General features: G+C 38.9%; 1 protein-coding gene across 6 annotated transcripts in view; it reads right to left on the bottom strand.

Annotated features, from left to right (window-relative positions):
• The window catches only part of ARFGEF3 (ARFGEF family member 3), an 89,476-nt gene that overhangs the window by 41,882 nt on the left and 21,432 nt on the right, over nt 1-26,162 (bottom strand). For 3 of the 6 annotated variants that reach the window (XM_084512610.1, XM_084512611.1, XM_084512614.1), the window contains exons 5-12: nt 14,133-14,201; nt 11,458-11,589; nt 10,428-10,550; nt 8,746-8,788; nt 7,653-7,731; nt 4,210-4,314; nt 1,549-1,873; nt 83-195 (exon numbers count right to left, since the gene is read on the bottom strand). In XM_084512610.1, the coding sequence (XP_084368736.1) occupies nt 83-195; nt 1,549-1,873; nt 4,210-4,314; nt 7,653-7,731; nt 8,746-8,788; nt 10,428-10,550; nt 11,458-11,589; nt 14,133-14,201 (989 nt within the window). The remainder of the gene's footprint in view (nt 1-82; nt 196-1,548; nt 1,874-4,209; nt 4,315-7,652; nt 7,732-8,745; nt 8,789-10,427; nt 10,551-11,457; nt 11,590-14,132; nt 14,202-26,162) is intronic. The other 3 variants (XM_084512613.1, XM_084512615.1, XM_084512612.1) reach the window with 2 other exon arrangements.

Below are 26,162 nucleotides of genomic sequence, written 5' to 3'. Positions count from 1 at the left end.
TGCTTCAGAAGGTACAACTGTTTAACCATCATGTGTGCACACGTTTAAGAGAGAAGAGGCTAAAAGAGGAAACCAGGCATACAGCTTGAGAAGATCCAGATGGGACTTCCTTTTAGAAATAGACCTCTTCCTGGATTCTGACTCAGAAGAGCAGGGCCCTGCCAAATCACAAAGCCTCCGAGGACTGCCAAGTATCTGAAAGGAAATAAAGCAGAAGTTACTAGAAGGTGATTTAAGCATCTTTTAAATATAATGAGTCATAATTCTGTCAAGTCCTGGAACCTGAGGTAGCAGTACTGTAAATTCTCTCAGCGAAGGAAAACAGCACACTAATGTTCTATATATTAAAGGTATCCTTCCTCTTTTTAAAAGGAGAAATACAGATAGAGAAAAACAGCATATGCAACATGAATCACACACAAAGTGTTCTCCAGTGCTTTACATTTTTGACTGAATATGCTTCAGCTGAACTGCACACAAGACAATCTCTATGCCAAAATACAGAGCAAGTATCTTGCATTATTTTATATTGTATACTGAAGAGAGCCTTGCTCTTCAGTCACCCAGTTACAAAATGGTAGTCATTGCCTTCTGACTCAACCTGCTGGGTGGCAAGTCCTGTTAATGCCAACCAGGACATACAGGGAGAGAGCACATTAATGAGCAGAAAGAGACAACATATCCTGCAGAGAAAAAACATTAGCTAATATTTTCCTAAAACTTCCTGAAAATGTAATGCAGATTGTCACGTTGCTATTGTTTAAAATTAGAGGAAAGCAACTGCCAGCAATGACTGTGAGTTCAGACAGCAACCCAGTGGGTGGCTGTGTGGTGTCAGGTGAGATCTTCAGATGCAGAGCAGCCTATCCATGTACAGCTAGAGCAAAAACCTAAAAAAGACTGCTGTTCATCAAATTATGTAAGCTGCTTTGCATTCCACAACAGGAGAAAAAGGCTGCTCACGTGAAATGGAAAAGCCCAGGATTTCAGCTGCTGCTCAAAGAGGTCTCACACATGTTGTCACAGATACTGGGTGACAGGCCAGAAAGGACTGTTCTTGGCATGGCCACTGGAGACATTCCAGATATTGTAATACAGCTCAAGGAAACAGCATTTCAAAAACCTGACACAATTAAAGCATATGCTTAACTTAATGTCTAGCATACTATACTGTGAGGATGTCTCCTTCTAGAGGGAGCAGAGAGTGGGGAAAGACGCCAAAGAAGTTGAGAAGAGGATCACTACACTGTATCTCATCCAAAAGAGCAGTCATGACTCAGTGATAAAGGCCTCCTCCATGCAGTACCACAGCATGAACAGAGTTGCCATAGCAGCTTGCATTATGGAGACAAATATAGCTATTACGATTTGTAAAACTAAAAATGTTTGTCAGAGTGGCTTTGACATATGAGCTGTGCTCAGAAAGGGCAACTTCAACATCCCTAGTGCTAAAGAATGGAACGGACAGGTATGTGCATCTCACCAACATTTACCATTAAACAAACGTTTTGCTTTATTTGCCTGGATTTGCACCTGCGATTATCCTACCTCTTTCATGATTTTGATGGCTTCTACTCGGTGCTGAGGTGGTGGGTAAAGCAGCATGCGGTGATACAGAGACTGCAGCACGGGCTTCATGGATTCCACCGACCCCACCAGCCGAACCAGCTCGGCTGCAATGTAGTAGATGGTCCGTGCAACAGGCCCACTAAGGGCAGGTGCCGTGGATGAACAGCCTGAACCCCGGCCGTGATCAGAGACCCCTGAGGAAGGCGAATCTGCCTCAAGACAGATGCTGCTGTGGGCAGAGGTGATGGTTTTGTCGTGGATCGGATTTCCCAGGATTACTACTAAGGCTGGACACAGTTGCTTCCTGAGAAAAAGAGAAAAAGCAGCAGATGGTAACTGTAAAAAAAACTCGCAGGAACAGACTGAAAATAACCCACAGTTAAATGAGATACACACTCTTGTTTTAATGATCAGTCAACAGCAGTGGTTAGATTGAATAACAAACTGTGCCAGGCTCTTTTAATCTCCCAAGCATCAGCATACTAGTATGTATGGAAATACTTTTGGGTGCTTTATAAACACGATACCGATTTTGTAAGGTCATTAACTGCACCATGCTGTCCTTCACAGGATAGCGTACCTGCCTCTTTAATTGGCTGCAACCTACCTCAAGGTAGGAACACTAGTTTTCTGCTGCCAGGTGTATTTTCTTCTGTCCAATTGGGAACTTAAAAAAAAACCAAACTGACCAAATGAAACACAATCTCTGTTAACTAGAAGGCCTGATGTTCCATAACTGACCTGAACATGCAAGTATTTTAGTAAGCACCCTTAGTTACGAGCCTCTGTTTTGATGGCTTTTTACAACATAATTAAAGCCCCCTACAGAAACTCAAAGTGTGCACTGTAACTCCTCACGTGCCACTAACCACACCACCCTTCCTTAAACTGTCTTTTGGCAGAACACTCAAGTGATTCCACACCAGCAGATCACTTCTCCTCACCAACACAGTGGAACGAGAGCCAAAATCAACTCAGCACTTAGCTCAGCTGTTATTTCAGCTTTGCCCTCATGCACTTGTCATTTTACTTTGGTGCCCTAATTTAAAAATCCAAGTGCTGTATGAGAATGCAATCCCAAACTCAATTTTCCCCCACGTCTCAAAAGTTAGCACCTACAGCAAGCACTCAATGACACGTAATGCTTCACCATAAAAAGAGGCACATCTTCATGGGTATATACATCTGATTTCCCAAGATTTTCATGTTGCCTGGAACTTTCATTGCTTCTCTTAAAGTGCTTGCTAAATTGCTAAAACAGCTTGGCCTCCTGAAGTCACAGTAAGAAAATCAGTTTTTAATCAGACATCAGATATCCCATGTCTTATGGAATATCTGCTTAATCCATTTCTTTAAAATGTACCCAATTAGGTACATTTCAAAATATATTAATACACTGCTTAAGAAAGGTGCCTGTCTCAGAGCAGGTATAAGCACAGATTGCTTAAAAAGTCCTGACCCTCATGGCTTGTCCTTATGATAAGCATGTATGAATACAAATACCTGTAGATTTGTAGTGTGAACTGGATCATCAAAATAATAAATTCAAAATAAAACAGGAAGTGTTTTCGGGATGGCCCCACAAACAGTCAGATAAGCATCAACAAATGTTGGGTGAAATTCATGAGCAGAATCTTCTGAAATGGGCTTGCCATGGAAGAGAGAATGCTGCTGTTACATTGGAGCTCCCAGAGGCTTCAGGACAGGGTCCCCATGCAACATTGCCAAGTGTTATCAACCTGGAAGAGCTCCCAGACCTGTAGCCACTAAGCATCAGGTTATCTGATTTTTTTTTTTTTTTCTGGGACAGCAAGGCATGCTGTAAGTGCTCCTATACATTGCATCTTTAAAATTGGGCCAGAGCCTTACAATTCAGTTTCAAAATAACAGGGTAGAAGTGCAAGAAACACGTCTGCCATTAGCAGTCCCATACAGTATTCTTAACACAACCACCTGCAAGATCAGAAGATGGACATAGACTTGATATGGGCTTTACATTATGGGTTTATTGTTATGACTTAATTATCTATAAGCTATAAAAAGAACTATTGCAAATAAAAAGACAAGGATTACTTCAGTCACTCTGAGGTGATGGCATCAAACAATCTACAGGTAGAAGTAAACATTAAAGACATCGAGTCTTTCTGGTGAAGCATACTAAAGAGGATTTCTTGATAAAGTGGAAGTACCATAAAGACCATTTAACCTGGGCCCTTATACAATACAGGTCATAAGTATTTTTGTTCTCCAACACAGCATCTGACAGTGATTCTGCTTACCTTCCTGTATTACCACACTGGACCAGGATCTCTACAGCACCTTATTCTACTAAGCAGAAAAACTGTGTGTTTAACGCCACACAGCTCCAAACTCTCGCAGAAAGTATATGAGATTTTCTCTTCTGTGTGAATATGCCAGACTTCATGACAGTGACAGTTCACTACAGGATTTAATGTGCTAGCTGAGCTTGAGGTCCTACGAAATCTTGTATGAGGCACAAAATGAACTGATAGTAGGTCAACAGAGAGCTCTGCTCACATCTGGTGATTTACTACAGGTTCGTTTGTACGGGTGGTGTTGGGGAAAGGCCCTTTTATACTTATAAACTGAGTATTTGTATTACTCTTCAGATCGACTCACCATATGAGATCTGTGAATCCTTTATGCTGGTGCATGCTTGGAGAAGAGCTATTTAACATGGAGAGGATGCACTCCAAATAAAGAAGCTGAAGCTGCCGATTGTCACTGGCAAAGAGAAAATACGCCATTCATGTTGCATTGAAACAAAGATTATTTCATTTAAAGTAACTACATTAGTTCACTTGAAAATTGTACCACAGTTTATAGCAGTGATTTATTTTGCTTCTTCCTATGGACTTACAATGGTGTGATCACCTTTATCACCCCATTTATTTTGTATTGATCACATGCAGCAATCTACTACTTTTTGTACATACTACAAAGAAAATGGATTTCAATCATCAAATTTCAGAGTGAAGAACAAGAAATCTGTGTGACAGAAGATGAGAAAATTCACAATAATTTTTCACATTCAATCTGTAAACTTGAGGTAGAAGGAACCTTTAAACAGAGGAAAAGGAGACAACCAGAAGATGTTGGAATATCAGACAGCTTCTTCAGGTAATTTGAAAGGCATTTAGGCTGCTCTCTTCCAGTTATTTTTTCTGTTTTCTTGATGACAACCACATTGGTCACAAGTCAATGTCTATGGGCATAAAGTTACATGTTCACATGGCTACCTTTGAGGGACTTGTCAGTTACTCTATAAATCAAACACAGCCTCAAGAGGAAGAGTGTGAAAGATCCTGTGGTCATTTGGAATCAGTGTGATTGTAATGTACGATGTAGTTGTACCTATTCTCAGAATTAGCTGCAGGATTCAGGAGACAAACAAAGCTGAGGTCTGCCATATGAAGGTAGCTTCCCATGCCAATTGCACTCACATTCTGATTTCCATTTCTAAAAAGAAATGCTTGTCTCCACGCTTTTTTGGTCCAAGACGAGAGCTGGAGGAATGCATTTTATAACATATGACAGTAGGTAAAGAAAGCTGTAAAGAATGGATTTATCTTAAATGAAATTAAGGAATGAGAAATGTCTGCTTTCTGTCACTGTCTGTCTCAACACCTTCTGTTCACCTCAATGAATTTTCATCCAAGTAGAACAGCACACATTTCACATTCCATATCAAAAATAATGAATCCTGAAGTTGAAGCTAGATTTCTAACTCTGTGCTATGAAGGGCTTAAAACTGATGGCTGGTATCTTTTCTTGAGGTGATGGCCTTTTCTTCACAACATTCCATACCTATCTGCACAGATGCATGTATTTCAGTTACAATTGCCTTCTTTCCCGACAGCTTTTTTTACAATATGTCTTAATGCATATTATCAACATCTTTCAATTGATACTTGCATGAGCATGCACAGGGCATCCTACATTCCTGATTGCTTTGATCCCTCTTACCACCGAAATGTTGTGCTAAGAAATTAGTAGTGTACTCCTGCAAAACTCAGTGTAGCTAATAGATTTACATCACTGCTGCCACAAATTCCAGAGTCACCTGCATCACCAGTGGTCCTGCGACAAATTTCAGCTCCCTGAACAATTTCTCATCACTCATACTGTGCCTCCCACAAAATAAAATTTTAATAAGCTTGAAATTTAGAAGAGAGAATTAAAATAATCTTCAGACTAAGAAACTAGAACAGGCTGGATAGTGTACCAAAACCTCACTTCACTGACCTGGAGGTTAGAAAGGAGTATTAGCTGCTGCCAGCAAGGTCTTTTGAAGGGGGTACCAAAATTGGCCTTGAAAGAAATAAAGGCTTTTCATTCATGAAGTTCGTTCTTTAACAAGCCTCATTAAATTTATTTCCCTCAGATTTGGTCAGAATTCTTCACTATACTTTGCTCATAGAGATGCTAACAGTCTAGGTACGAGCATGAAGTAAATCATGGATGAGTGAGTTTTTGTAAGTCCTATCAATTTCATACTGTGCTTTAACAACATGTCTGAATCAGTTCCAATTTAGCACAGTTTTACAAGGAGGGGGGATTGCAGGTAACTTTTTAAGACTTCTTGTGATTTTGACATATCCTGTCAGTCAGTTTAGTTTTGTTATTTCATGGTAATTCAAAGTTATTATCATTTGGTGGACCATACTTAGCAGATGATAGATGTTTACAGCTTCACACATAGGCAAAATTACAGTTTGATACAAAGAATGAATCTTTCAGCTGTTTTTGCTGTCTGCTATTTTTAGACACACACCTTTGAAGGTGTCATTTTATTGCCCTGTAACTATGCACACAACTTTAAAAAAAGTTCCTTTGGAAGATTCAGAAACACGCTTTCGCTTTCCCAAATGCTGATACCAATTAAATAGTGCTAAGTAAGGCACTTGTCCCTTTCAAATCATGCTGTAATTAGATATGCTTATGGGAGAAAAGTCTAGAGAAGAATAGTACACAAAGATGTTTGTACAGACTTCAGCTCTCATAGCTCCTAAGCCAAAATTCTCCTGAAAAGGGTAAAAAAAAAATAATATAAAAGGATGCATCAACATATGCTTATTCTTTACTTTTCTCCCTTCCCTGCATTCCTCACAGGCTGCTTTCAGAGACATACAGAGCCTGGTGGTCCAACCAAGGAGACAGCATGATGCTAAATGTAAAATAGTTTAAGATCACTTTTTTCACTAGCATTCAGATAATATTCTTTGCACCTGGCAGGAGCAGCAAGTTAGTTTTATTTTACTGACATGATAACAATGCTGTCAAGTATGAATTTGTTTCTCCCCTTAAATTTGAAAAAAATAAATAAATCTAGTTTGCTATATTTATATTATTTAAATAATTTTTGTATGGTTGCATTGCTTTTGGTTGTTTTTCTCTCTCCTATATTACTTAAGGCTTTCTTTTTTGGCTCATTTCTTAACAGACAATTAGTCAAGCAATGCTAGAATGCCACAGGAAGTAATTCTTAATGCATCAGTAAGTATTTACCAACAAGAGACTCTAGTATTTTAATGCAATGTAACATCCTATTCCTGCACATAATAATCACATTTTAAAGTTAGACTCATGCATTTTTAGGTAGAGCGTATGAAATTTCCAAACATAAAGAATGCTTTTAGTAATGCAAATTATTTCAATCTGATAAATGCTGCCTTTCCAAGAAGGACATGTTAATTCATTCTGCATATTAATAACTGCCATTATGTTTTTCCACGTCTCTTGTAATTGTTCTCTCTACAATGACTGTTTTCATGACACCCAGCAAGCCAGAAAAGAAAACTTCTCCTTTGACAAGCATTTCACTATTGCATGGAAGTTACTTAGAGATTAGATTTACTGGAGGCTCTTTAAAGCACAAAGAAAGCAAATTAGTATCTCATCTCAAGTGAGGATTAAATTAATGCGTGATGAACAATACTTCTAACAAACACTTCATTTAATCACAGCTTTGCTCCGTAATCCCAGAACTACAACAGGATAATCACACGTATCAGTGAAACTCTCCAAGTAACAAATTCAAATTATAAACTGAAAGAACTCACTTTATGACAGCCTGGAGCTTCTCACAGAGCACAGTGAGGACAGATACAACATCATCACAAAGAGACTCAGCTGAAGTACCTCCAAAAAGGACAAAAATCATGCATTACATATGCGTAGCTAGACTGCAACCTCAATTCACTGCACGGACTTTCAAAGTTGGTCGGAGCTTCTAAATAATGAGCAGGACTGTCAAAATTTAGATGAGATACAGTAGGAAAAGTCCAAGATTGGAAAACGATCTCTGTACAATGAGAAACCAGTAGTCTTAAATCCAGAGAGAGCATTGATCACTTACATGCATTTACAGAAGGTTAGCTGAAATCTAGTTAAGATAATAAAATAAGCAATCATAAATAATAAAAAAACAATAAAAATAAAAAAATCAATAATAAAAAAGGACTTGCTCCAGTACTTCTGTGAGGCAGCTAAAAATATCTGCATCTCTCTACACAGTTTGTGTCTACACAGAGGATAGTTGTGTACTTCTAAGATTTTAGCCTCCATCCACACAAGTTCTCCCACAGAAATCCCTCAGAGAAGATGAAAAGCAGAGAATATTTTAAACAATCAATGAAGATGGCGGATGTTAAACCAGAATGGGAGTAAAAGAAAAAAATCTGTTATAAAATAATTGTTTGGCAAGTGTGAACCCACTTTTGCTAGTGATGAGCTTTCAGAAGCTGCCATTACCAAAACCCTATCTCTAGCCTGAAATACAGTAACACAGTCATTTCCAGATTCTACATCCTACTCTAAGAATCTGCTTCAATTTAGGAATCCACTTAATAAATCTTCCTCCAGAGCACTGAAACACCTTAATTATGGAAGTTAGTGCCTTGAAGCGATCATTTATTACTATATTGAGTACAGTGATGTTAACATGGATCAAGTGAAGACACAATTGGAAACATCAGGAGCTAACATGGCTGTCTCAGTTCTTATCCCAGGTAAAACACACAACATGAAGCTATGGAGAAGGTAAGAAATCCTTAAGATGAAATTTCTGTGATACCAACAGCAGCGTGCTGATGAAAGTAAAGTGAACATTAAAAAAGCTGGATTGGAAGGAATCACTAAAAAAGTGGTAGATACCTTGACTCTTGAATTTCTGCAGGGTGTCATTATTTTCAATTGTCTGTTGAGGAAAGAAAAATGTCATATAATTAGTGCACGTATTAGGAAAAGCCCTGTAAAAACAGTGCTGTCTTAACAGCAGAGCTTTCTTAACAAACCCATGTCTTCTACTTGTTTTTTTCTTCATTTAAATTTTAAGTGAAGCTTTTGCATAATGTTTTCAAAAGTACCTAAAGATCTGTTTAAACAGTCATTTAGATTTAAGAAACTCACATCTCATTTAGCTAACCTAGGACCTCTAAGCCCTTAATGGATTTACTATACCTAGGAGAACACAGCAGTAAGCAGGCATGTAGGTCCCACTGAAAACAACTGACAGGAAAGTACAGTCTAGATTTCACACAGTACTTAGAAATTAAAGTAATTTAAGTATTGGAGTGTTTATCACACCTTTATCACTGACACTACAGTGCCAACACGATTAATGGCAACCTGGAAATAGAAACAACCTCTTACATCATTTGGTTCAGCTGTGGTACAGGACTCCTCTATCAATGTACAAAAGGTTCAAGCCAAATTCTTCTCTCAAACATCAAAAACAAATTGCAGGGAACTAAATGCAGCTATCACATACTTTCAATTACTCTGCAGTTAAGAACAGAACTAACAAAATTCAATTTTCAAACCCAAACAAAAATTTCAAAACTACCATTTTATTTTTTTCTAAACGTTTTGTCTAGTAAAATGAACCTACTTAGCATAGAGAAAGGATAAGTTTAAGTAAACCTATGAATTCCATTCTGCAGGTACTTATTAGGATAAAAATAGTCTAGTCTAACAATGTAAAACAGAAGTGGTCACCTTTAGCCAAAACTGGTGTAAGGAAAATAATCTGTACAAATACAGTCCTTAAAGTTTCCTAATAAACACAAACTATAAAACCCTGTGTGGTACCAGGAGTTGGACTTGATCATTTTGTGTCCTTTCTAAGTCAGGATACTCTATGATGCTATGAAACAGAAGTGGCCCTTACAAATAATACTTTTTTGATTATACACAAAGAAGCATGAACAAATACAAGAAGCTGATGCTGTTTCAGATACTTAGAACTTTTACAGTTTTCCTGATGATGTGCTGGGATTTCATTCAAACAGCTCTCATGGATTTTAATAACCCAATAAATGGAACTTTTGGGTAACAACCAGGCAAAGTATTCCTTTGAATTATCTTCAATAATAATAATAATAATAATAATAATAATAATAATAAAATAACAATATAAAACTCCATTACCCTTTCAACAATTGAAAATTGGTTTGAATTATGTAAATATTTATCATGCAAAATATTCTGGCAAAAAAAATTTCAACAAACCTTAGGAAATCAAGCAAACAAAATTAAAAAATGGTAAGGAAAAAGGCCAAGGTAGTCTGACATCAGGACAAAGCCTCTTTTGCTTAATGGAAGGACAACAAAGATCAGCCAAGCGGGGCTGACAATGCGAGATTTGCGTTTCTGATAGTCTGCTCTGATGCAGGTGCCGAGTCAGAGCCCAGAAAAGCTTTCAAACAGGCTTAGTTGTGGAAGTTTCAAATAAAATCCATAAGGCGCAATAAGCCAGTACAATACACTGCATTCCGAGAAACAAAAATGTACGCAGTCATGGAGGTGGAACCATTTGTTCGTGCCAGAAGGCTCACCATATTTTCTTGCTTTTGTCGTAACTGTAAAGTCAAGTCACTCAACATTTGGCTGAGGGTTGCCCGCACAGCGGTGTTTATGCTCCGCTGGTGACAGCTAGATACATATGTCTCAATGCACACCTGATGAGGAAACAAGACAGCAACACATAGATATGAACTATAACTTACCAGTAACACACTTTTTAAGAAGATACCAAGGTCTCTTGCACGCAGATAGTCAGCCGTCCCTATTATTCCTTATTATTCCATATGACTCTTTATTAGCACACAGAAAGTTTTCAGCAATATGGATAACTGAGTAAAAAGCATCAAGAAGCAGCATGCAGTTCATCAGTCAGTAAGTCTCACAAGCTGCAGGAATGGTAAGGCAGAACTGGAAAATCTTCCCCTTCTGTCAAAACTAGGTGAGTTTGGCACTTGCACTGTACTGTAAACAATTCTTTAAATAATTCTTTAAAACATAGTTTGATTGTTCTTTTCTTGATACCTATTTGTTACTACCACTCTGCAAGGCTGTATCTGTAAGATAAATATCCTCCAACTCCTAAAAGTTGTTGCTATTGTCATATACCTACTTGCCACATTTTTCTATTATTAATTAGTAAATACTGCAGCATATATGCACACACATATATGTATGCAGTATTATTTACCAAAGCGTGTGTACTTACATCTGAAAGCCTTTGAAGGGCTTTCCTACTACCTGGACCAACTGTTTTCAGTTATCTCCCAAACTCCAGTGGACAAAAAGTCCTAAAGCCACATACAGCCCTTTGCAGAGGCCAAACCACACAGTGCTGCTGAGCTGCTGGCAACAGTGGCATGATTATTCTCTGGAGCTCTAACTCTTTTTCTAGAGTTCCTGAATTAATTGATGAAATACCATCCTCAGTGATAGGCTGACGTTCTGGAAAGAGCATGGTTGGTATCTTCTTCTTCCCTCCCCTCCCCATGCCTGCTGATGAGCAACAGTACGGTCCAACTGAGCTCTGATCTTACAGGCCTCTGTAACAGCTGGGCAAGGTACCTTTTGAAAAGCCATTGATGAAGAAGCACCAGTAAAAATTCGAGAGCTCAGGGCCCCAAGGAGGTATGCAATGGACATTTTGATCATTTCATGCATTCGAGGACTTCCAGCTCTATGGCATGCAAAGCATAACTACAAGCAAAACACAGAGGGGTTAGCCAATGAGACAACAGAGTCAAACACGGCAAACTTACAAATGGTAGATGGGAGCAACAAATACACACATAAAAACAAACAACAGTCAGAACATGACTAAACTTTCTTGCAGGAATCCAGGCAAGCATGAGAAGTTGCACACAGCAAGATCTAGTCTGTTTTCAGTACTATTAATACTTAAGCCACATAACGTAGTACTCTTCTTGTTGCTTCATTAATTTGCGACTGATAGTATTCAGTAGGATTTGAGGTGCCAATGTTTTGTATACATGAATTGAGACTTGCTTGTCACAGGGAGTCCCCAGAGGGAGTTCCACGTACAGGCAGCACCTTTCCAATTCTGCAGTGGCTCCCACTTTGCTACAGAGGGCAGGCGAGGAGAAGCAAGGGACTTGGAAAGAAATGCCAAACAGCAGGGGCACCGGAGCATAGAGCTCCGTTCGGCCACCTTTCCATTACAGCGAGTCAGAACAATAAATACTGAGGTTAAGCAAATGCTGAACTCTGAAATCATTTTTCTGTGTCCTACTGCCTACACCTTGCAGAATTCAGATAGAAAGCAGTATTGAGTCCAACTGCTAAAGCCTTTGTCTTACCTAAAACCTGGCTGGGAGGAACCCGAGGAAGCATATAGGTGCTTGGTGGGATTTGCTAATTAGAAAGAGCTAGGCATTCACTGAGACAGCATTTTCTCAAGGAGTGAGGGGAAAACAGCTGTACCTCTGAACACACGGAAGACAAACACGTGACTGCATTACAATTTATTCTAATTCCCTGAAGGAAATAAAAGTTCTGTTTGTTTCAGTGGCAGATCTCATCAGCCCCCATCAGGGATCTTGCACATTTCAAAAGAAAAAAAAACTACCATTGTGCTAAGTTATACCATTATACTAGCAAGGGGTTTTAAGAGCCAGGCTAGCCTTCTGGGAAGTGAAGTGCAACTACCAACAACAGCAGGGTTTAATTCCAATCTATGAAAAAATATTTTCAGGATGCTTTAAATGAATAGCAGGCCTATTGTTATTCAAATTTACAGAGAGAACAGAAAATATGATTTTTGATACAGCTTATAGCACATGGAGCATGACTGATGGATCATTTTCCCCTAGTCTCAGGCACTACTCTTAAAGGCTGAAATCTGAAAGGTTTAAGAGCCATTAAATGTTCTTCCCAGCATGTATTTTGTCTAACCTAGAGCTCTTTACCTACAACAGAGATGTGTTAAGCTGAATTCATCAGTTTTTGCTCTGCATGTTAGAAAGTTTGCTGAGAAACACTGCAGGAGGGGAAACTATCTGTATTTTTTATTTTTTTTTTTTGCTGTGGTGCATTAATGAAAAGAGGGTTTAGTAAAACTTAAGAAGTTGTAACTGGCTCTATATACCAGTTCATCCAGCTGTACATTAGAATTTTATTTTCCTTTTTAAATAAAAAAATTCCCTTCCTCCCCCTCCCCCCTCAAAAAAAAAAAAAAAAGAAAAGAAAAAAGAAAAAAAAAAAAAAAGAGAAGGAGCACAGCTCTAAGAGTTTATATATATGAATTTCACTTGGAGTTTCCAAAGAAGCGTTTTAAAGAATAAGGGGCCCCTCGCCATAGTCCAGGCTGAAGTATGGCAATGCTAGGGACTGACAGGCCTTTTTTAAAAAAAAATAACAGTTAACAAATATGTTGGAAGTAAGGAAATGGTACATGAAGACCACAAGGACATGATGTATATAACCCTTACATTGCTCCATGGGCATCAGCTCTCCCCTATACCACATTAACAATATAATTTTAGAACACATTCCGCATATATGTGTGCTGTGCAGGAGGTTACGTGTTCCTGTGCATTCTCTCTAACCTGAATAAACAGTCCAGTGCCTTGCTACACACTGCACTAAAAATAGTACCCATGTAGAAATGATCACTTGATAGATCTGCACATTTGTTTTTCTACAACCAAAGCTACTTTATAACTTAATTTGGACTAAAAACTAATGAAGAAAAAAAAAAAAGGAAAAGAATGACTAGTACCACCAGGACAATACCATATATCTAGAGTTGTAATAAATCCTTTACCTGGAAGCATTAGGAAAAAGACAAACACAAGGCTAACGAGGCACACTGCAGCACTTGTGCTGACAAAGCACTTTATAGCCTATGCACCTCTCTTGATGAAGATTCAGTAGTTTTAGAGTTGCACCAGGTAAGCAATCAGCACAGTGCTGCTATAAAGAACTCAAGAAAATTTTTTCTATTGCAAAATGCAAATCAAAATAAATATGAGGAATACTGAACATGCAATGCTGTAGTATACAACTGTCAGTCAGTTTCCAAAAGTGTGCCTTCTCATGCAAGCCCATCAGCTATGTCCATTTTCCAGCTATTTCTTCATACTAGACATAAGATAGTATCGGTCCCTAAGATGGCAATTATGATATGGACTACTTCAGTTTCAGGATGCACATGGAAGACACACAACAGCTAGCGGGGAAACACTAAGTGACACCAACAATGGTATGACAGAGGCACTTACCTCAGCAATCTTCAACACTGAGCTCCCATTCAGCTCGAATGTGGAGGTATACGTTATACAGAGCAGGACCTTGAATTAAAAGAGAGAGAGGAGGGAAAGAAAATTTAAATTTCATTTGTAATTACCTCCCTTCCCCATCCACGTGCTTTTAGCCACAACTCCTCCTATTCTTACAGCAGGTAGCAGAAACTTTTTAGCATCACATGTTACTGGAATAAATGAGTTGGCACAATCAAGGTGCTTAGCTTTTTCTTTCTGAAAATCTGAAACTGTTGGCCCCAAAGCCATAGCCCAATGGATTATTTTTCACTGTCTCCTGCACCTGACCAATGAAAGTAAGACAGTTCTGTGATCATCTCTGGCCTTGAAAGCCAGAGTTGATTGCCAGAATCTGTTCATATTTTATCCACAAGCTTTGCTGATTTATAACCAGTCCTTCCATTTATTTCTATTAGTATGACAAATGAGAGAGGAAAAATGCATAAAATACAAATTATCACCCAGGTGACACAGATACACGTGTATTCTGCGAAAATAGCCATTAATTATTGCTTGACGTGGAAAGTATTTGCAAGCCTAGGATATTTCCAGTAAATGGATTGTAGTCACTTGATAATGAGCAGCTAAAACACAATTCATAAGCCCCAATTTATGAGGGAAAGCTTGTCCTGTATTGAACTCAGCAGGAGGAGTAAGAACTAAAAGCTCTGTACCTTCCCTCGAAGAGAAGAGGAGTGGAAATACCAGGGGGCAGTGTGGTGGGTGAGTGGGGCAATGTGGTGACATGCTGAGGCGTGATGCCTTCAGAGGCTGGCGATGTCCTGACAGAGTCTGATCTACTGTCCTTTCTCCTTGAATGTCTAAAATTCTCTGTGTTGGAATTTATGGTTTGCTTGAAAAAGCTGAACCAGCCAGAATTTCTTAGGACAAGTGTGCCAGGAAAATATCAATCACACTAACAGTAATATATTGGTCCCTAGAACTTCCTTAGTCCCTAAGTACTACTGTTCTCTACTTCAGAGGAAACTCAGGTCATCAGATAAGTTAGCACTGCTGACTCTTAATCATTTCTCTCATTTATTACATGCTTCTCAGTGGAACTAGGTTTTTATTTTATGGTTCAATTCCTTGACAGCTATACATGACATCCTGGGGTAATCTCCTTAGCATAGTGTGCAAAGCAAATAACTTTACCACAGCATGTCTGATCAGATCTTGCAAATTACACAAACAAAAAAAGGAACCAAAGGGACAGATTTGGGAAGGTTATTGCCCTTGAGCATCATTTTTCTGACCTTTCATTGTATTGCACAGTTTCCACATTACAATGGAACAGTAGAAAACTGTAAAGTAACAACTTGAAATAGCAAACTAGATTCACCTCTCGTTTCCAAGCTATAACATCTCTCTAGGTAGTAATGATCTCTACAATCATCTCAGAGCCTTCATAAAGAACAACAGAAAAAGCAGACAACTCCTCACTGTAGTGCTGCTTAAGCAAGCCGCAGCCCCTGAGCCCCCATCCTTCCTACTTCATCTGTTTGGGAGAATTCTCCTCTGTGCAGTTATTTTGTACCAGAGGGGAGAAAATCCATTACTGGTAAACATGCATTTAATAACTTCAGGGGAATTTGAACTCTGTACACGAGAAGTTTTGCTCTTACAGATGGGGATAGGAGAACCTGTCCATGGATGAGTGCGTCATTTTTCTGTTGAAGGACATAAATAACCTCCTTTGCATTTTGACAGTCAGTATGAAAAGTTTCTATGCACTGAAATGCACTGCATCTTTACATTTTTTTCTTTCTTTTTTATTTTTATTTTTTCCAGCAAAGCTGTATTTCACTTCAGGTTGTCACACTGTCACGATTTTCTTTGCTGTTTGCTTTGTTTTAATCAAGAAAATACCCATTAGGAGCTTGATCCTATTCTTACAGAAGATGATGGTTCTACTATAAGAAGTGTTTCAAGAAAACCATATACAATGGCAATTCTATATTGTCTATATATGCCATCCTGCCCTGATTCTCACCCAGTCCTTCACAAACAGAAGCTATTAATTTGGACAAACACTAGAGGTAATGGGAACACAAAAAGTCATGCTACTCTTCTGAAGTACAATAGCCCTGGTGCTATAACCTCATTTTTAGATACTTAGCGTTTAGCTTTAGAGCAAAACAAAGTTTCGGAGCCAAGTTCCTTCACAGCTCTCAAACCACAGAAACTTAAGTTATCAGTCAGACTTTTTGCATACTCTTGGCTTACTCCACTTGTTACCATCTTTCCTTACAAATCATTTCTAAGATCTGGAGGATGGTCTTTCACCGTGTATAAGACTGCTCTCAGCTACGATTTTCATCAGGAGTGCCGCAGGGCTCATTTATAGTCTTGGCAGTGTTCCAGACACTTAACTCACGTGTCTTCCCATTTCTGTGGAACAGAACAGGAAGAGAAGCAGACTTCTCTTCAAGATCACTGGGTGAAAGATGGGATTAAACAAACAAACAACCCCAAGTCATTCAGTTCTGCTAAGGACACTGATTCTCCAGACAGTAAATCCAGACAGTAAATCCCTGCAGTGGGTTAGCGTTGGCTAGTCTCCAGGTGCCCCCCACATGGCTCTCCCCCTCCAGATGGAGGGAAAGAACACGACGAAAAACTCATGGGTCAGGGTAAGGACAGGGAGATTGCTCACTGGTTACTGTCACTGACAGAACAGACTCAACTTGGTAAAGATTAGTTTCATTCATTGCCAATTAATAACAAAGTAGGATAGTGAGAAATAGAAACAAAACTATAAACACCTTCCCTTCCACCCTTATCATCTTCCAATCCTCAACTTCACTTTCAACTCTACTATTTCTCCCCCCCATCAAGGGGGACAGGGGAAGGGGGAATGGGGGCTGCGGTCAGTCCCTGATGCTTTGTCTACACCACTTCTTCACGGTCACTCTGCCCCTGCTCCACATGGGGTCCCTCCCATGGGATGCCATCCTTCCTGAACTGATCCTGCAGTCCTTCCACAGACTGCAGCTCCGGCCCGGGGCCTGCTCTTGCGGGGGCTCTCCATAGGCCGCAGCCTCCTCCAGGCCACATCCACCTGCTCCACCGGGGGCTCCTCCACCCATGGGGGGGCTGCAGCGTGGAGATCTGCTCCATGTGGGACCCATGGGCTGCAGGGGGACAGCCTGCTCCACCAGGGGCCTCTCCATGGGCTTCAGGGGAACTGCTGCTGCCTGCCTGGAGCACCTCCTGCCCTCCTGCTGCACTCACCTGGGGGGCTGCAGGCTTACTTCTCTCAACATTTTCTCACTCTATCCTCTCACAGCTGGAACTGGTCCTACCCAACATGGGGGCAGCTTCTGGTCTCTTCACACAGCGGCCACCCTGCATCACCCTACTACCAAAACCACATAAACCCAATGCGATCCCATAGGCTGCTCCAACTACTCATGAGAATACCTCAAGCAGTCTGCATTTAAAAAAAAATAAAATAGAAAAAATAGAGAAGCCTTCTTGTGCAATGGCATTTTGTTTTCACAACCACTTGTAGTAGAAAGGAATTGATTTGTAATTTTTTCCCTTAGCACCTTCAGTACAAAACAAAATTGAAAATCAGCCTTTTCAGTGTGTTACATTTTAGAGTCCATACTTTTTTTTTTTTTTTAAGAAGGAACTCAGATAAATGTAGAGTTAATTTCAAAGTCACAAAACCTCCAGGATGTTTTAATTGGCTTGTATTATCTTGCAAGTGCCCAGATGAGATCGGATTTCTATAAAAGGCTTATCCATAATGAAAGCATTCATTTTAATTACTGTTGAAGCTTTGCCTGCCATGGAACAAGAAACACAATTCCAACCCTCTGGAGTTTTAACAATAGGTAAGAACAGAAAAACAAAAAAGTGTTTCTGATGATATTCTAAGGTCAGTGGACATAAAAACCAACTGTACAGTATTTGAACTGCAATGGAATTAAACTTATGTTATAATGTCTATCCCAAATCTTAAGAGGTCTTTTAAAGAGGGAACATTTTTAGGTTATAAGAGGGCTAAGTGATGCCAGCCAAATTTCCTAGATGCTTAGTACCTATTTGCAGTAAAAAGCAATTCTCATATTGAAGAGCTTACAGTGGAGTCACATGAAATCAACAAGGTCTGAAAGAAAGCAAGCAGTGTCCCCCAAGATGGAGAATGAGATAAAAGGTATAAAACTTGAAAGCAACTATAATCTACTGTCACCTGAGGATGCTTCAGTGATTCACTGCATGTAAGTGCCCAAGTCCAGCATCAATACACCACTGCCATCCTTCTTCTGTTCCAGCATTCAAAGTTCAATTAGCAAAATCCTCTAAACATCTGTTTTTCTCCTAGCTGGGAGGAGTGCAGCCACTTTAGTCCGGAGAATGCTGCATTTTGCAGCCACCTCTAATCCCTTTACAGCATTCATAAAAGAATCATTTCCTGACTTATTTTACTTGCAGTCTAGTAAGCTTGCATGCAATGTACACTTGACTGATTCTCAAAACCTCCTGCTGCCCCCAAAAGAGGGAAAACACAGAAGACAAGGCAGGAGTAGTCTTCTTCTCATTTAATAATTCAACATTTAAGGCAGTCACTCAGTATTTCTGCAAAATAGTTTAAGCAAGATGTGTCCTCATATTTGGCAGAATAATTAGTAACCTGGTCATGCCTATTTCTTTTGCCCTTGTTTTCCTAAAAGGCTAAAGAATGTAAAGGCATAAATGAACTTATGTACATCGTGTCATCATGTATCCCCGCACAAAACACAGCAAGATTTTAATTATGCAGAGAAAGAAGACAGCATCTCCCATGAATCAGTCAACCCATAAAAGGTCTTGCTATCACCAGCAAATGGTGCTCAGCATTATAAATGCACCAGGGCTTCAAACAAAAGGATTGTATCTGGTACAGAAGGACCTCACAAATTATCAGTGGTGACATTCTGAATGCTCCCAGAAGACCATGCCCATTAGTTCACTAGACTAAAACAGAACTACTGCTGAGCACTATTTATGGTGGTATGAAACCAAGTGAAACTTCTGCTTATGTAGTACAGTTGTAAGAGGGAAAGAAGTGATTTAAAGCAATTGCTTAATAGACAGTTAACAGGTTTTCTTAACAGCTCTGACTGTGTCTTTTATCTTATTCGATTTATAACAGTTAAGAGCAAGGAAGATTAAAAAAAAAGGCTGACTAGAACTGCTACGATTGCAGATTACAATGTACTTAGGTATACCACATTATTTTATAAACTAGAAGATTGTTAAACTGAGCAAAAGAAAACTGAAGAAGAAGAAATACAATTGAAAAATGTAAAATGACCAAGTTTTAAAAGTTTAAGAATCATGGACGTTCTAATGCTCCTTCTCTCATGAAGAATGAGATTCAGGAAATTCAGGAAATATTCAGGAAATAAGTGCTTTTTGGTCTGCTCATGGTGTTAGGAACCTCACTTAAGTAGGAATTGGTAGTATTATGTAAGAGGGAAAAAAAGAAAAAGGGGAGAGGGGAAAGTATGGAAGAGAGAGAAAGACTATAACCACGAAAAAAGCAACTGAGTAGGAAAACAGTAAAACCCAAAAGAAAGAAAATTATAGAAAGGAAATATTAAGTGGGGCATCTTAAAACAAACAAACCTTCAAAGCAATGATCTACTCAATGACTATACAAAAATAAACATTTTTATGACAATCATTTTACATTAAGATAAGCAAAAGTAATTGCACTTTTTTTTTTTTTTTTTAATTTGTTTCTGTGCTATGCTGGTAAACTATGCTGGTATAAAAAAGAAAACTGTATAATTGAACAGAAGTTGTAGGTGGGGGAAAAGGCCAAAAAAGGAAGGAAATAAGTGACCACCAACTAACATATACTGCATACATTCATGACAGTAATTTTGCTATTTTTTTCTTCACACATGGTGAAGCTTTTCTTTCTGTATCAAGTTAGTTCTTTCAACCACTTGGCAAATTGCACTAATTGCCCTAAATGTTTCTGGACAATAAATAAATAAATAAATAAACAAACAAAATAATAATAAAAATAATAATAAAAAAAAAAATCCTGCCTCTCAACTGCAATCCCTTCCCTTTGAACTTAGTTCCCAAGTAAAAATGAAGTTATATGCATCCACTACCCAAAATGACTGGAAATTAAGTCAACGTAGTGGTCTAAATAAACCTCAAGCCATGAAGGAAAAAAGAATTAGTGCATTCCTTGACTAGAAGATTTTACCACTGAGTAAATCTTTTTGGACAGGGAAGAGGGATGAGAACTTCTTTACTCTCAGCTATAAGGAGAGTAGTTGCAACGTTTCAACTAAAGTACACCAAAGGAACCAACCTTCTGTATGGCAACGTACTTTAGGAGAGCCAAAATAAGCTTATTGTTTTCAAGTTGCTAGATTTTTGGCAAGATGGCCTGAAGACAACCGAAGGAGTGGTGTCCCACAGGTTGTCCAGCCTGCCAGACCACTTCACCCTGTCCAAGACCATCTCCTGACCTGCATCCAGGAAAGAGATAACAAGAAGCCAGATAAACTGCTTTGTGGTTGCAACATCAGCCACTACCACCTGAAGTCCCTGTACAAGTGAAGAGCCCTAGGGAAGATGACCCAGAGCTGGCTGGCAGTGTCACAACAGCTTACTGGGACACGAGTTCCCTCCTCAGCTGCCCCCAGCACCAGGCATGCTGTGGTGGCAGCAGCCCTCATCCAGGAGCCTCCGATGGTAGGCTCATGAGCAGGGGGAGTCTGAGCTGGGTGCACGTGGTCTGTGGCGCATTTACAGTATGTGGAAAACTGCAAGTGAAAGCTATGGCAAGAGACCCTTCCCTGCCCCTGTTATGTGGCCAGCTTGTACTGTAACCCTCAGTAAGCAGTAAAGTCTGGCTGCAGGGCAAAGATTAAATGTCAGTATATGAAAGTTAAAGGGTTTCTATACTGGGCTTTGTCATCAGACAATGCCTTTGTGGTTTACCTCCGTAACAGGTAACTGATCTCCATGTTCTTGCTGTATAAACAAAGACTAAAAGTCTGTAAGAACTTGTACTTCCCCTCCACATTGGACAGGTGTTAATGACACTTTCCAGAACTAGAGACCTGCCTATTTTCCACGTGGCACAGGAAAATCTGCAGGTATGACTCAGTGATTCATTGCTTGCGTATGCTTCACTGCATGGAACAGCTCTGTGATAAAACTGCTGGTGTTCCTTTATTTCTCTTTTTTGAGACAGTTTTTCTTCAAAATCAGCACTTTTGCAACAAAGAATGCCAGTCAGAAGCACTCCAGAATAACAAAAAAACTCATATGAACAGCAAAATCTATGCAGTATTAACTTTGCTTCTGAGCATACGTACAGTAATATAGCATTTGATCTGTGTATAACAGGATTTTTAAAAATTTATTATTATATTTTTTTTCCTTCACAGACCAGTCATTTGTTATGTAATTTAGGAAGAAAAATATTGCTGAGCTAACCTAGCTTACCCATGCTAGAGACTGAAGAAGGAATCACCACAGAGGGCCAAAGACAGAAATCCTGCCCTCTTACACTTTCCTTCTTTTGTACCTGATATGGAGAAAACTCGGGTATTTAATTCAGGACTGTGGATTCTGCTACAATGACCAGGCACCTAAAAACCAGGGGAGTTCTTTATGATTTTATAGGCACATCACAATCTTAATTATAAGTACAAGGCATTTACCACAGCCCTAATTAATTCAGGAAAGGACGAGCTTATCTTGAAACACACAAGGTAGGTCACTCAATCCACTGGAATTAACCTGGTTATGTAAAATTAAGCAAAAGAATAAAGTGAATTAAGAAAGGAACCAGAAAAAAAAAAAAGGCAAACCCAAGAGAGTCTGGATTTGTAACTGGTCTACATTACAATTAACATAATGAAAAGGCTGAACAGGGGAGACACTAAAAACCCTAGCTTTGCTAGGTAGGACTGATCTTAAATGAGAATCTTATTTGTGTGACATTATGCAAGTTTTTATAGATTTCCCTCTTTGACAGTGCAGACTGCTAATGTATTTCTAAATTAGGGACTGGACAAAAATCAGTTACTGCCTATTGCTCATATCAGGCAGCATTGTTACAAAACCTGATGAACTCATTCAAGTGAAACTTTCATCTACAGATTTTCAGCATGTTCTTTACTATTTTTTCTTCCACCTCCATTTAGAAGTTACAGCTTTACTGCTGCACCGATGATTACTCATTTTTAAATGGGCAGTGGAATCACTCTTTTTACTCCCAAATAAAACCATTATACATGCCGTGTCTCAAAGAGGCAGTACAGAGAATATAGTTTATATATATATATGCACTTTTAAATCCAAGTTGTTTCAGTCCAATTTCCTTTTCCATGTGATTTTACAGGTCAAGCAAAACACTTGCAAATAATATTCTATGAAGCATATTCAAGTTGCATGTGGAAAGACATTTCATAAACATTAACCTTAAAACAATGGGAAGATATGCATATTTGTGAAAGTTCATTATGCTGATCAGCTCATTTACCAGTATCCAAGAAACAGGTGTAAAATATAATCAGAGAGGCTGTGATTTTACAGTTGTGTTCTTTCAACATTACAGATCAAACAGTTTAGAACTGCTTTTCAAATACGTACTATAATTTGTTCTCTATCAGAGAGCCACAACAAGAAAGAAAGAAAAAAAAAGCACAATCAAGCAGCCCCCCCACCTTCCAGCAAACCCTCCAAGTCTTGAAAAATAATAAAAAGAAAAAAAGAAAATTGAGGCTTCTTGGTTCAACAGCAAAGTTCCTGTCAACTTTTCTGAAAAAGTCAACAGTCAGTTTTGCTTGGTTGCACGAACGCAACCCAGTTTAGTCCAATATTTGCATTAGATCAGGACGGTCTACCTGAACCTATAATGACGTGGTTGTGAAGAATGTAAAACAGGTCAGCTCTGATTGTTAAAAAAAAAAATAAGAGCAAACAAAAATCTTCCCCAAGCTTTCGGCTATTCTCTGTTTGTCTTAAATAGGGATCTTCTCAAGTTGCAACTAATTTGACTGCAATTGCAGCCCATCCAATAAATATAAGCTATTGATGGATAAAAGGAAAAAAAAAGGACGAGGAGTTAGCTCCACCCATCATCTTTTAGAGCATTATGGTAGTAATCTTGGAAAGAACAATTACAACTACTCAACCTAAAAAAGGCATTTCAGAGGCAAAGTTATTTGTTCCATTCTGCCAGTCCATATAGAAGCTAATTTTTATCACAGAACTCTAATTTAAATTTCATTTCTGAATATAGCCAAAACCAAGAACTGAAATCCCAAAAAGAACTGTCTAGTGTTATGACTGGAGAGTTCCCAAATGCTGTATTAATGAATCAGTGAAGAAGAAGCAAAAAGATTGCCGTAACACAGCAGATTTAGCAAGGATCATTAAACCTCATTCAAAGCTTAAAAAGAGTTTTGGCTGACTGTTCACAGAAAGCCTACAGAATCAAACCGGAAAAGTTACGCTCATCAGCGTACAGTACACCTAATCCACTGACAAATGAAAGCTGGAGTCACTGGGAATAAACTAACCTTTTCTAAATGAAATTGCTGTTCACCGTGAGTAACAGGTAAATACAGGGATTAGAAGAGCCTTCTCTCAAGCCACTCTGGAAGAACAGATTCTGGTTCCAAAAGATCCACAAGTCTATTTCAAAAAAACATCACAAGCACAGTAGCCAGAAATAAATTAATCTTCTCAGAACTGTAAAAGCTCAATCATGCCTTTCTTTTTTTTAAAAGAAGTGCTTGTTTGCTGTCAATTCCCACCACATTACAGTGTATCCAACTTATCTGGAGAGCTTATTTCTGGGTGATGACTCATCTAATAATTAGCAATTATTCATTAAATGTTTTTTCCCCCCTTTTTGTTACTTAGAAAAAAGCTATAACAGATAAATAGGTAGAGATAAATAGGTAGAGGTGCTGCCTTGTTAAGAAGGTTGTCAAATCATAAATGAAAGTCACTATAACTTTAGTGGAAAGAGGAAAAAAGCCATTGTGGCTTTGGATTCTTTCCACCCTAGCCTCTTCCTTCACACTGGGTTCACCTGCTTTGGCACCAGAGTTATGTACAAAGCTAAATTCTAGTTCCTCCAGCTGAAAAATAACCAAAAGTCAAAGGAAAAATAAAAACGCTCAGCTACGCTTTAGTTTCTTTTTCCACTGCTGATCTGGCCACATCTGATAGTGCTTTTGTCAACACTGCATGTGTTCCTGCAAACAAAGGTCTAATTACACGAAGGAGAATTACTTCAGCCATTTTAAATTCTGCAGCCAGAATTTGAAAAACACCTAACTGGGAAAGAAATCAGGATCCCTACCCCACAACCAAACCCAAACCCATGATATTTACCTTCAGCCAAGAACTTGTCCAGTAACACTTTCTGCTGCAGACTATCTGTTTGCTTGTTTGTTTTGAGCATAGGTAAACAAAACATCCCTAATCCTCAACACATAATACATCCTGGCATTTCTTGCAGTGTTCCTAATTCTTCAACTTCTGTCCTGTAACACAGTGCCCAATGTGGGATCTTGATTGACTTTGGTCACCTTTTCTGGGCTGTATAGTTGGTCTAAGGTAAAGCTGAGTTACTCCCCCCAGCCCTTATTTTTTCTATAAACCTGTATGTGTATATTAATAGAGCAGTGAGTCACTTTGGTGCATCACTGATAAAAAATGGAATTTGATTAGTGATCGATATATCTCTCCCTTCCCAACTAACATGAATAATGCAGTGTAGATACGCAAGTAAAAATATTCAGATTATGCCATTTTAAACTGTAATCAAGCTATTGATGGATTTCAGGAAGATCAACAACAAGGTACTGTAGGGTTGCGTTATTTTCCATTCCCTTCACACAGCCAGCTGAGCATATTAGAAGCAAATTGGCACTATGTATATGAGAAGACTTTTCAGTGTGATAGTGAAGTATCATGGCAACAGCAAGGTGAATGCTAAGGCGGCCTTGTGTCAGATGCATTGCTCCCTCTGGTCGCACGTTCTGGATTCCTTGGTTTCTCAGCACCCTATTAATATGAGTTAAAGCACTTAAATAACCCCTTTTTACTTCGCAGTGTGAAAATACTTATAAATCACTGTCAAAATGTATTAGAGATACTGAGAATACACAGACAGCATAATCACTGAGATACTCTAAAGACATACTAGGCTCAGCAGTTAAAAGCAGTCAAGTCTCATACACCACAGATGGCTTTTGTTAGTATGTGGGAAATCCAATGCAGTTTGTATGTCTGTGTTTGTTGGAACCCTTGATGCTTACATTCTCAATACTTGTGCAACTGTGCAGCAAGCAACAAGGAACCAGGCCAGTATCACTGCTGACCCACTTTCACACACACCTCACATTCAGGGGTGCCTGAGATCTGCAATGCATAAAAATGTATTTAAAGCTCCTCTGGATGGAATAACCCAGTCTAATGTGCAATCACACGCTGCCTTCAGGACACAATTTAGCACAGATTTAGGGATAAAAATGCATTGCTGAGACCAGCTGCTTTAAGCCCCCTGAAGGCTTTACCACCGCTCAGCCAGACCTAGATTACCTACGATATTTTCAAGTGTTGCAACTGCATCCGTATCCTTCAGGTTACAATGTAAAAAGATCTCTTGCTTAATTTGGCTTCTAGGCAAGTCTCAGATGCAATGCCTCTAGAATTTTAACTGCCCTGCTTACAGGTTTTGGCCCTCTTTAAGTAACTAAATCAAAATACAAGTCTTACGTTATTCTCAGGCTGTAAAGATGTGGCCTCATTTTTACCATACATCCATTTTTGCCATTCTTTTAGACAGGACTTTAGGAAAGGATTTATACATTAATGTTTCCACTCAGTGGAATGAAGACCATGTCCCCCTTTTTCTTTTGCAGTAAACTGGAACTAACCATGTTGATTTTTGTTGTTGTTTTTAAGTGCACCTTTTTTTTTTTTAATTTATCAAGACAACTT

The sequence above is a fragment of the Aythya ferina genome (assembly GCF_964211825.1).
Source record: "Aythya ferina genome assembly, chromosome: 3".
Lineage (NCBI taxonomy): Eukaryota > Metazoa > Chordata > Aves > Anseriformes > Anatidae > Aythya > Aythya ferina.
This window is presented reverse-complemented; position numbering and strand designations above follow the sequence as displayed.